Raw genomic sequence first — 13,622 nt, forward strand, 5'->3', positions numbered from 1 at the left:
CTTTCTAAAGAGCACCTTCTCAAAACGAGCAGCACAGCGACCGGTGAGGCGAGGCATTCTTAACCATTACAGCCAGCCGTTTTCATCTCTGTCACCAGCTAAAGCAGAGTTCAGGTGGGAACATCCTCCCTCTGATGAATCATTAATGTTCACACGGATGAAGAAGTGCAGAATTTAACAAGAGCAGAAAAAAAGGTGTTGTGCTTTCCAATAAGTAGCAGGTAAAGAAAGCCATCTTAAAAGACATTTCTATCTTAACAGGAAACTTAATGACCAAATAAAAATGCACTGTTGCTAAATTTTATATCGGCATCAAAATCATCACATATATACTCTAAATATTAAAATAATCTCCCAGTCCTTGTCATACAGATATTGAACAGGACATCCCGAAATTCTGTCCAGACAGCACAATGTTCACTAAACTTTAATAAAAACAAAGAGAGTTGGGTTCATCCCAAGAGAAATACTGGCTGAAGTATGAAAGAGTAGTGGTAAAAAAGAGGAAAAGTCAGTGCAAACGAGAGAGAGAGAGAAACAGAAAGCTGTCAAGACTTAATCAAGGTGCTCTGGGCTGAAGAGTGGGTGAAGCCGAACAAGTAATATCACTCAAGAGAGAACGGATGGAAGGGCGGGTGAAGAAACGAGTGAAATATGCCGGCAGCAAGCAGCACTGCAGCGCACAGCAAACCTTTTGCTTTAGCAACAGGGACTCTGTTTCAGCGTGCTGCGGCGCCTGCGGAAGTGTGTTCTTCAACGCTTCACACAGTCCACCTGATACTGACACAATCCACCGGACACTTTTACAGTTTTACGGTAGACTGAACTGTTGAGAAAACAGCTAGTGATCTTATCTTGACACATTGAGCGCTAAAGTCCTGATAGACCAATATAACGTCCAAGGTGATAAATCGGTCATTTTGAGATTAACAGCATTATCCAACGTGGCTGATTGAACAGAAGTCTGAATTTCAGAATACACATTTTCTGTTTTTAATTATTTTTGACTCACTTTTAAGTAAATAAGCTTGCGTAAAATTTGTTTTCATCCAAAGTTGCAAATGAACTTTATGTGCTAAATTGGAATACCGCATAAAACATTTGTAAATAAAGAATATTTCCATCCCATGTGTTCAAGAGAACAAAATTGGCACTTCCTAGGAAATTGGCAAAAAAATATCTTAGCTTGCGTAAACGCTGTCATGTTCTCTTCGGATGCTGGTGTTTGGGAACACCATCTTTTGGGACGTTTCTGGGAGGGAATTAAATCTTTTTGGTGACAGATTTTGACTTTAGGCATTTCAGAATGATCAAACCAACATTTGAGATGCTGTGATGCGATTGGTCTGCTGGTTAATCTAGTTATCCAATCACATCCAGTTCTGTTGATTGCCAGGGATTTATTTGATAAATCGGTTTCCATCGTAGTTTATTTGCACATAGTTTAATATTCTTTACTGAATGATTCAGCGTTTTTGAACAAATCATTTGAATGAATGACTCAATGACTTTATCATTCAATAAGCTTAGGGGAAAAAATGCCCTTTATAAAGGTAAAGAATACCCAGGAAATCAATTTAGGGGGGAAAATATCTCAAATATGCTGATTTAAGTGAGAGCTGATAAAACACTGATGAGAATATTGCTTCAGAATAAACTACATTTACATAAATGACATTTAAATAGCATTTTTAGTCGAACAAGTTAATGACCAATTTTTAAGTACATAACAAGGCTTAATATCAAGCACCGATATATACATAAATAAAATAAATATTTTGCAATATATTTATTAACATAAATCTCATGAAACCTCTCAAAAACGATTTCATAAAAATCTGGGTTATTTCTCACCCCAAAATTACAAGAAAGAAATAATTTGAATCTATAAAAATTGTAAGCCGTTTAAAGACCATTAAGGTTATTTTTATTTTTGCATTGAGATTTTCATGACAATTATTTTCACATTTACCCCACAAAATGTCATTAATGTAATGCAAAAATATAATCTCATTCTCACTACTGTAATGCAGAAAAACATTCAATATATAAAAATATATTAGTGTACATATATTAGTGTATATATTACTGTATTATTACAGTAATTCAGAATTGAATGAGATTAACCACTGAGAATAATGATAAATACTGTGTTGATGTGTTATGGTAATGAAAATTTGGGTGGAAATGTGTTTTTCATGAAAATAAATGTCATTTATTATCTTACCTCTCATTATATGACGAACTATTTTGACGGATCCTCCCCTGAGATTGAGGATCTGATGGACTCTCTGCTGTAACTGGAAGAGAAGACACTTTTCAGCACGCAGAATTAAAAACATTCAGCTTTAATTACACATTAAATGATGCTGCCTGACGAGGGTGGTGTGTAATGTACCTGTGGAACGCCGGCGCTGCACATCTCCACCATGATGTAACAGATGAGCTGAAGGACGAAGAGTCCAGCGTCCAGTCTGCGCAGATAAAACTCATCGTCCATCGCGTCGTCAATAATCTCGCCACGACGCACCATATCCTGAGAAGTACAAATGAAGTTTAGGTCTGCACGATATATGAAAATAAACATATCAAATCAAAACAACTCAAAATTTTCAGGTTTTTCCCAAATCGTTCAAACCTACAAGGATTTGGCACTCAAAAAAAAAAAAAAAACATACTCTGAGTTATGGAAGCTTGTTTCCACCCTGGAATAAAAAATGAAAAAGTTAATTGCGACTTTTTATCTCACAATCACTGTGAGTTATAAAGTCAGAATTGCGTTTTATAAAGTCAGAATTGTGAGTTATAAAGTCAGAATTGCGAGATAAAGTCAGAATTGCGTGTTATAAAGTCAGAATTGCGAGATATAGTCAGAATTGAGAGATATAAAGTTAGAATTGCATTATAAAGTCAGAATTGCGAGATATAGTCAGAATTGTGAGATTTAAAGTCAGAATTGCATTATAAAGTCAGAATTGTGAGTTATAAAGTCAGAATTGCGTGTTATAAAGTCAGAATTGCGAGATATAGTCAGAATTGTGAGATATAAAGTTAGAATTGCATTATAAAGTCAGAATTGTGAGTTATAAAGTCAGAATTGCGTGTTATAAAGTCAGAATTGCGAGATATAGTCAGAATTGTGAGATATAAAGTCAGAATTGCGTTATAAAGTCAGAATTGCGTGATATGCAGTCAGAATTGTGATAAAAACTCGCAATTGTGAGATAAAAAGGCAATTGCCTTTTCTATGTGACGGAAACAAGCTTCCATACAGAGTAGTCCCGATATATGTTGCAGAAAAACAAAATAACGCAATATCAGGGTTTTTTTTTCCCAATATCATGCAGCCCTAATAGAGGTAAATGACCATTAGATATAATAAATGCATATTGATTTGCAAGAAAATCACATGAAGTGATGTATTTTGGCATGCAGCTCCATGCATGTTCTCCTTCTGTTAAAAAGGTTCTGGATAATGATGTTGGAGCTGATCTCATATCAGTTTAAAAGAACAATTTTTCACAGATTTCAGCTTTTTAGCACCTGCAGCCGAATCTAAAGGGACAAAGACGTTTGGCATTTGTTGAGTGCCATAATTGCACCGATTGACACTGGCCTCTCTCCAGGGGATTTAAATCTTTTCGAGCATAAAACGCTGGCAAGCACACGTGTGTGAGCGGGAATGAGCAGAAAGGCTTGTGAACACAAAGGGAACGCTGCAGAAACAGCAGGCCACGCAGGACTGAAGTGCACAGCGGTCACGGGTTGCTGAAGACACACAGAACACAGGCTCAGATCATTGAGAGAGGCTTTCTGAGAGTTTTAGATTGGACGAAACCATTCAGATGTTCTGCAAGAAATCAGGACGCTTTCAATGCAATTCAAATGCAATAAGATGTTATCCATTAAAAAATGTTTTGCATTAGGATTTTTGAGCCGGATATGAGGATGAAGGTCAAGTTCTCCCTTTCCAGAGCAACTAAATGGAGGGGTTTCCTTTTTAAATTGAACATTATTTGTGATTTTTGCTGCATGCATTCCTGTAACTTAAACAGCAAAGCATGCAACGGCAAGGTCATGGGTTTGATTCCCTAGTAACGGCAAGGTCATGGATATGATTTCCAGGAATGCATGAACTGATAAAATGTATACAGTGAATGCAATATAAGTTGCTTTGGATAAAAGCATCTACCAAATGCATAAATGTAAATGTAAAGTTTGACTGAATTAACAGCATTAAATAACTGTGTGAACTATTGGGACGGTTTCAGAAAGACTGCATTACCAATAACAGCAGCCTAAAACAATGATTAAACAGCTATTCGGCTATCATTAATAGTCTGCATGACCTAGTTGACATCACCTGAAAAGAAAAGTTGTTTCAAAATTGGTCAAGTTTATCACATTTTTATGAAAGATTAAAAAGGCAAACATTCATTTAATTTAAAATATGCACCAATAAATTGAGCAAAATAAGACCAGGAACATGTCAATGCCTGCTGATATACAGCCATATCACACAGCTACGAGTGTGATATTGTGTTTATACAACAGTTCGACGGCACAAGTGTGCAAATAAATAAGAACAACGGAGTGTACATGTAACGTAGAGTATTATGAGAGAGAGAGATTATCTGAGCAAGTGTATTACCTGCATCTAGCGGATATTCTTCAGGTCACTCTAATATTCATAATCACAAAATCAGTTTGAATGTCTGCTGAGGAAAGCGAAATCTTTGTCTTTGTCCTTTTAACATTTAAGACATTCCCATGACAGTGCTAGTCAATGCATCTGTCAACTGCATCTTTTAAGATGTTGTTTAAAGTAAAAACAATGTCCTTGTTTCAGTCCATTTCAATATAAAAGTCTTTGGGACTGACTGACTCACTCATAAAGTCTTTGCCGCCATCTCATGGCGTATTAATGTAACTTTCACTAAAGTCAAAATCACTAACAGACTCTTTCTCAATACCAAAAATACGGCATGTTAGTTATGTAAAATATTATTTATTGAACAATAATACTTAAATTAACCACAATAGCCATTATAACAGTATAAGAAGTAAAATAGGAAATAAACAAGCAAACAGCTCAGTCAAATGTACAAAAGCAGCACTCTAGTTAGTGCAGGATTTAATTTCAATGTAAATATAAAGTTACGAAACTTAATATAGCCCTTAAGCCAAATCTATTAGCTCTGGAACAAGTAATATATTAATAAGACCAAAGATTGTCCGTTTGATATACCCCAAACGAATTATACCCCATGTTAAACACTATCTACATAAAAGCCAGCAGAAAATTCCCGAAGGACTGGCCGAGATGAAGCTGTTCTCTGCGGGTACATGAGCGCTGAATGCTTGCTGACAGCCTGGAGCTCACATCTCCGCTATATTTACATATAAATCGCATATCTGAGGTCTAAACAACTATATTCTCGCCTAAAAAAAAAAATATTAAAACTACATTCCGTTACAAAATAACAGTAGTATCTATAAAAATATGGTGGGTTTCAGCCAATCAGATTCGAGAACCAGAAAGAATTGCATATTAATTTTTCAAATATTCAATATTATTATCACCACATTTTGATGAAAAAGACATTTTATTTATAAACAAAAAAATTACAATTTAAAATATGTTCAAATAGAAAAGTTATTTTAAAATGGTAATATTACAATAATACTGATTTTACTGTATTTTTGTTTAAATAAATGCATCCATGCATGCAGTCTTGTCATCATCATCATCATCATGCAAAATAAAACTAGTTATAAGTTGATTATGTTAATTTTAGTTCATACTTTCAGGCTGAATTTAAGTGTGCAAAAAATATATTCATCATATTTTGTCAGAACAGTGTGATCTTTCGCATGTGTTATTCGAGTCTCGTTACAGAGGTACAGCCTTCGGCAAGTCAATTACATCAGTGCAAATAACAAGCGGCTTCACCTCCGGGAAACAGAGTGAATTTTAGTCACTTCCTGTTGGAGAACTGCAGGCTGGCACAGGTGTTAATATGACAGGCAGAACAAAGCAGCACCGGGACCTGTGATTGAGTCTCACGGGACATGCAGAGACTAAATTAATCCGAGCACACCCTGGCAATGCTTCCTCCGCGGATCCTTTTGAGATTTCCCAAAGAGCTCTACTACTCTGCGGTAAAACGGGGGGGGAAAAAGCAAAAGAAGAGCAGGCCGAACGCAGAGGGGTTTTTATGGGGGTCTGTGTTTAGGAAATGCAATTCAGAGAGAATTTGTAGCTGTCATTAGGCAGTAAAAGGAGGCGAGACGGGTTCACATGAACGTGGCGCTGACAGCACTCCGAGGCGTTTTTAAACAAGGGCTCTGCTATGGGTGATATACTTTTATAGCACTCGGAGAAAGCCGGGAACGCTATTCCATCTGGAGGGAGTGCTGGTGCATTCAGTCGACAGGCGCGAAACACGAGCAGACATTTCCACAGTCATATTCCTGTCACTGCTTCTGAGAGACGATTTATAGGCCTCTGAAGAAGACGCAGAGGAGAGAAAGTCAGATAAGGTGGATGGGAAACCTTACACACATACACACACACACACACACACACACACACACACACACACACAGGAGACAGTTTTAAATCGACACACCTGCACAACAAAGACCTGAAACTAGAGCTGAGCAGCATACTGAACATTCACAAAACGCTCAATGATTTTGCTGGTGATGTAAAATGAAGCAACAAGCAACTGTTTGAGTGATGATGCAAACAAATCTTCAATTTGAATCGACTCGTGTAAGCAGAGATTGAACCGTTTCACAAAAATGAATTAACACGACCAACTCTAACAGCAATTTTGCTATTGAAGACGCAATTAAAATCCATACCAAGTCAATTTTGCAGATGTAATCTGCTCTACAATGGTTAGTTGGTTAAAATCTAAACATTTTTAAGATATTTTAAGATATTTAATATTTTAAAAAAAAATTAATAAATTAAAAATCACAATATCTCTTAAATGTTTAGAAAGCCCAACCTGAAGCATCCCTGAAAACAGAATGTCTGTCTTAAACACACATTAGGATGGATGAGAGTGAGACACGAGCCGCAGGAGTCCTCATCAGTGCCCAGCTCACATCCTCAACATACACACGCCAATATCCTCCAGCACGCACGCACGCGCACACACACACACAAACACACACAACACACACAGTATAATCAAACACATGCGCACACACAGCACAGCCTAACCTACTAACACAACACACAGACCAGTTACACACTGTGGAATAATCACCCCAACCTGCCAATTATCATCAATTAACATCTGCCTTTAATCATCTCCACGCTAATTAATGCTGGCTGAAACCCCACAACTTATATAACGGAGAATTACTGTAAAAAGCCTTTAAACACACCTGTGACCGCATGCCAAATAAATTTGCACAACTTTATATATAATAAAAAAAAATAAAAAAAACTTTGATAATTATATATAACTAATATCATTACATTTTCTTCTTCTTAATAATAATAATAATAATAATAATGTATTAATAATAATAATAGATTATTTTAAAATGATATGCAATAGTATCATATTTGTAATTATGCAAATCTTTGCAATAAACATCACAAACTAATTGTTACATCATAACTTTAAAAAAGAATGCACAGCCCAAATCTAAAAGATTAAGCATGGTTTGTTTCAGCGTTTTGCATAAACTTTGGCTTAAAGAAAACCCCAGATATATACACCGTTTAGCCAAAACATAGGCTTTCACACCGAGTAGTTCTAGGAACTAGCCACTAGGATAGATTCCCGAGAACTACTTTCTCCCCCGGGCCATGTTCCTGGTTGCATTCGCACCGGGAATAGGAACTCTGAATCAGCCGACAGCAGCATCTTTAAGCGCGGAATTTACAAACGCTAAAAAACGTGGATGGAGGATGCCGTGATCAGAGCTGTGTTTGTTGTGTGTCGTGGGTTTCGTGATAACGGAGATGGAATGTAAAAGCATAAAAGCAAGAGCAAAAAAGTGGAGCTAAGAGACAAAATCTCCTATGACAACTTTCAGTATTACATATCAAAGTGGAAAAAAGAACACAACCCTGCAGACAACGGGTAAATGCTGTTATCGCTGTTTTCCATGCTCGTAAATATGTTTACATGGCTTTTTAAAAATGCCGGGTGCCGGTGTTTGACATGGGTTTGACCAATCAACACACACTTACATCACTGATAGTTCCTATAGTGCTGATTTAGACCTTACTCTGAAATAGGAGCTAATTTAGTCCCCCCAAAAGGAGTTCCTAGAACTAAAATCATTCCTAGTTCCTGCGGTGCAAACACGGCAAAATCCGGGTACTTCAGCCAATAGTTCTAGGAACTATGAAAAGGTTCCTCTGGTGCGAAATATGCCTAATATGCTGTTGGCCCTCTGTGTGCTGCTAAATCAGCGCCGACCCACCGAGGCCTGGACTCTACAAGAGCCCTGAAGGTTTCCTGTGGTATCTGGCATCAAAACATTAGCAGCAGATCTTTCAAGTCCTGTAGGTTGTTTGGTGGAGCTGCCGTGGATCAAACTTGTTGGTTTAGCACATCCCACAGATGCTCAATTGGATTGAGATCTGGGAAACTTGGAGGCCAGGGCAACACCTTGAACTCTTCATTATGTTCCTCAAACCATTCCTGATCAATGTGTGCAGTGTGCATTATCCTGCTGAAAGAGGCCACTTCCAACAGGAAACACCATTGTCATGAAAGGGTGGACCTGGTCTGCAACAATCTTTAGGTAGGTTGACGTCCACATGAATGGCTGGACCCAGTGTTTCCCAGGAGAACACTGGCCAGAGCATCACACTCCCTCCACCAGCTCGTTGTCATCCCACAGTGCATCACTTCTCCAGGTAAACTCCGCACATGTCCACGGCCGTCCATGTGATGTAAAAGAAAGGTCCAGTTCTGACACTTGCGTGCCCATTGTAGGTGCTTTCGATGGTGGACAGGGGTCATCATAGGCACTGTGATTGGTCTGCAGCTACACAGCCCCATTCGCAGCAGATGTGACACATTCCTCCCATAACCACTATTAAAATTTTGTGTGACTTGAGCCACAGTAGACCTTCTGTTGGCTCAGACCAGACGGGTTAGCCTTTGTTGCCCTTGTGCATCGATGAGCCTTGGGCGGTTTGTCCCTCCTCAGACACTGTTGGTAAATTCTCACCACTGCTGACCGGGAGCAACACACAAACCTTACCGTTTCAGAGATACTCTGACCCAGTCACCTTGCCATAACTATTTGGCCCTTGTCGGAGTCGCTCAGATCCTTATTCCTGCCCATTTCTCCTGCATCCAACACGTTGTTAATGAGAACTGATTGTTTACAATCTAATCAACCCAGACCTTAATATGTGGCCTTGTTAGGAAATTATCCAAATATTCACTTCACCTGTGACTGCTCATAATGTTTTGGCTCATCAGTGTACAGATAATAAATCAATAAATAAATAAATGATAATTTTTTAAAATGCAGTAGTCATATTTATCTATATATGACTACTGTATTTTAATTTTCTACTACTATATCTAACACAGATGGATCTCTACCTGTCGCGATAATATAAAACTCTCCTGATATTAGAGTTACAATTACAGAAGAATAAAATAAAGCATCTTTTGAAGCTTGGAAGTGTTCAGCTTGAGCAGATGTTTTATTCTATCATCACTGTCCTCGTCAGAGCTCATTTCCCCAGTACATTCAGCATCTGGCTCATATTCACCATCTCAAACATATCCACAAAACTATCATTTTCAACATCTTCAAAATCATTATTTTGATCGCTGACAGCTTCTTCACCAGATCCACCAATCAAGTGACAGTGACACTAATATTTGATTGCGTAAATCACTGAGCCATTTCAAGGTTTGCTGATGATACTTGTGTATTCTTTTGTTTTCTGCCTGCGGTAACTATGAGTGAAACGTCACTTCGTCGTGTATCAGACATTGCTACCTTGTGGAATAAAGGCGAATTTCACTTATTCAGTCATCAAAGATTAAATTATTGCTGTGCAGAATAAATATACTTTCAGTTATACACCTCGGTTCGTGAGCGACCCTATACAATTTTTACAAAAAAAATTAAAGGGGGAAATATTGTTGTTGTTATATTGTTTATAATGAATTGATTGAGGAATACTAAGGAGATCGATGTCTAACTTTAAAAAAGAATGAGGAAGAGGGTAGTGAATGACGTCCCGGGTCACCAAAGACTCAAGGTATGCATTTAAGGGTTAAGAAGATGATGAAGAAAAAGAAATAATAGAAGTAATATAAGGTAACTTTATAGTTATCCAGGATCCACAAAATGATGGCGGTTCTCGCATTTCCATTGACTTGAGAGTCGAATTATGACGTAACTGACTGTTACCACGTTATCTGCCCTCAAACAAACATGCAGCATCAGGGTCTGAAAACAAGTTTGAAGTATTTGGATTGAGTCTTAATGCCAACACAAGCTGTTTCCAATGTAACAATTTTGATGGAGCAAGACCAACCCGATGATGAGGTTTTTGTTTGGGTGTTTGTTGAGGTGTGCCTACACAGACTCTAGGTCCTGCAAGGGCTGATGGGAATGTGTGCTCAGTGTAAAAGTTTAACAGCGTTTGGCTCTAAAGGCGAGCGGACTAACAGAGAAGCGTGTCGAGTGTCCGACCTGCAGATCCCACAGTGACGTTTGAGTCTGGTAGGTCTGCTCTTATCTTCACACGCAGATCTGCCCTCGCAGAGGAGATACTGCCAATCAAGCACGAATGTGTGTGCGTGAATCTTACGTGCTTCTCTCCTTCGATCCTCTTGTCTGCGAGCTGAACGGCTTCCAGGTACTTAAAATGCAGCTCCATGAGTCTGTCAACCTGCAGAAAGAGAGCGAGGGTGAGCATACGTTACAAATGCACCGAAACGCCACACGAACACACCACCGCTGGCAAGAAGAGATGTGCTTTAGGACCCAAATTCACGTTACGTAAATGATATTCATATTTAACTGTGGCGGCGACGAAATCCCACACAAGACGAATGGCGGTTGTGTTATTTAAAGACAAAAAGAGACATTCGTCACCCTCTTTCTAGCGATTCCTGTGACAATCTGAAGACAAACAGAACTGAGGCATGATGATGCCCATATGGCCGAAATCTTTTAGCTCGTGAAACTACCAATAATGCACTGCTCCTGTCAGAGTGATGAAACAGGGCCCGGCAGGACTGTGAGGGTTATTTTAAGAGTAGTGACTGCTGAGCGATAACAGCACACGTGTCCGTCCAGGTGATGTATGGAGACCCCCGACCGAGACTAAAGGAGACGTACGACACAAGATGGAGCGAACCGCATCAACACAGTCCAAACAACACACGCATGAAACATTACACTGATGCACGACTGACCGAAACAAGGAGAAAGAAAGCAAACAAAACAGGTGAAATAAAAGAAAAGAGCCAAACTGAAAAACAAAAAACAACTAACAACTAACAAGAGCGCACAAAACAGCATGACAACAAAACTGAAGGAAATAAAGACCAATGAAAGGGAAAAAAAAACCAAGAATAAATGAAAAAAGGTGAACAAACCAAAAAGAAAGAAATTATAGTTTGAAAATATTAATTAAAAAATTAATAAAGAAAGACAAAACAAGCGAAATGAAAGACAAAATGAAAGAGACCAGCGTACAAAACAACATGACAAAACAAAACAGAAGGAAATAAAGAATGATGAATAAAAGAACAAATAAAAAGTGCTAAAAAATACAAAAAACAATGAACGATATTAAGATATAGTATGAGCAAAAGAGAATGAAACCCAACAAAACAAAACATGGAAATAAGGAACAAATGGAAAAAGAAAAGGAATAAACGAAAACAGGTGAGCAAACTAACAAAACAAAACACAAGAAAATAAAGGACAAATGAAAAAACTAACAAAAGAATAAACGAAAAAGGGTGAAAACCAAAAGAAATAATAAAGAAAGACAAAACAATCAAAACAAAAGCCAAAATGAAAGACAAAAACCAGCAAACAAAAGAGCATGACAACAAAACAAAACATAAGGAAATAAAGAGCAACGAATGAAAGAACAAATAAAAAAATGCTAAACAAAACAAAAGGAAACAAGGAAATAAGGAACAAATGGAAAAACAAAAGGAATTAACGAAAACGGGTGAATTAACAAAACAAAACAAGGAAATAAAGGACAAATGAAAAAAAATAAAATAAATGAACACACCAAAAAAAAAATAGACTGAAAGAATTAATGAAAAAATGAATAAAAAACCAACAAGAGCAAACAAAACAAAACGGCAGAAAATAAAAAACACCAACTGAAAGAACAAACAAAGGAACAAACGAAATTGGGTGAACAAACCGAAAAAGAAATAAACAATAGATTGAAATAATTAATAAAATAATGACTAGAAAACAATGAACGAACAAAAGAATAAAAGAAAATGAACAAAAACCAACCAACAAGAGCGAAAAAAAAAAGCAAACCAATGAATGAAACAAAAGAGCAAACAAACGACTGAAAGAACGAATAAAAGCCAACAAACAAAAAGTATAAATGAACCAACTATTGAAAAGGAACAAACAAAAGTATTAATGAAAAAACGAAAGAAAAAGCGAAAAAATGACTGTTTAACTAGTTAAAGGTTTAGAATTTGTTTAAAGTGTATTTGCAATTATTTACATTTTAAGTAAAAAGCATTTCTTTTTACAATAAGGTCTCATTTGTGAACATTAGTTAATGCATTAACAAAAACTAACAATGACCAACACATTTTTAAAACATTTGTTAATGTTCATAAAAATGTTCATGTTAGTTCACAGTGCATTAGCTAATGTTAACCGATACAACTTTTGATCTTAATGTTGAGATTAACATTACAATTATAATAATTTTCTTATAATAACCAATAAACAAATGTAATAACTGATATTTATAACCAAGATGGTTTTGTTTAGTTTCTACATGAATTTGACTTTATGCTCATGGTGTCAGTAAGTAGCACAGCATGTTCTATATTATCTTTATGATAGCATTAAACCCATCTGCCAGCGAACTCTCCTCAAGCGCTCTTTTGTCGTCACTCTGCCATTTTTAGAAGCAGAAGATAATAAAGCCGTACCGTCAGCTGTCTTATTTTTACCTTCTCGCAGTCGTTCTCTGTGAACTTGCTGAGGAGACGACTTCTCTGCTGCCCTTTGAGGTTCCTCAGCATGGAGGCGATGATGGAACACACATGCTCTGGGAGAAGAAAACAAGGCTTTAGTGTCTTGATTTAACACAATCGTGTCATCCATTCACGTTAAATAAAGAGGGTGACATCCGCCAAATGGCAATGTGCTTTTCTAGAGTAAGAACATGAAACTGTCCGCAAAACAACAAAGAGATTAGACATCCTCAGTTCTCCTGCGTTTTTAAAAGTATCTTTCAAACTTTCTCTTGTAGCTGTCAGAGTGATTCCAGCTGATTTCCGCTCAAAATACAGTAAAAAATGTGAAAAATTATTACAATTTAAAATGGCTGTTTTCTATGTGAATATATGTTAAAATGTAATTTATTCCTGTGATCAAAGCTGAAT

At 37.2% G+C, this 13,622-nt stretch overlaps 1 protein-coding gene across 1 annotated transcript in view; it reads right to left on the reverse strand.

Moving 5' to 3' along the window:
* The window catches only part of LOC127505084 (beta-catenin-like protein 1), a 46,696-nt gene that overhangs the window by 6,826 nt on the left and 26,248 nt on the right, over positions 1 to 13,622 (reverse strand). Inside the window, exons 12-15 of the mRNA XM_051880371.1 lie at positions 13,188 to 13,285; positions 10,823 to 10,903; positions 2,399 to 2,536; positions 2,228 to 2,300 (exon numbers count right to left, since the gene is read on the reverse strand). Coding sequence (XP_051736331.1) covers positions 2,228 to 2,300; positions 2,399 to 2,536; positions 10,823 to 10,903; positions 13,188 to 13,285 — 390 coding nt within the window. The remainder of the gene's footprint in view (positions 1 to 2,227; positions 2,301 to 2,398; positions 2,537 to 10,822; positions 10,904 to 13,187; positions 13,286 to 13,622) is intronic.

The sequence above is a fragment of the Ctenopharyngodon idella genome, chromosome 22 (assembly GCF_019924925.1).
Source record: "Ctenopharyngodon idella isolate HZGC_01 chromosome 22, HZGC01, whole genome shotgun sequence".
Lineage (NCBI taxonomy): Eukaryota > Metazoa > Chordata > Actinopteri > Cypriniformes > Xenocyprididae > Ctenopharyngodon > Ctenopharyngodon idella.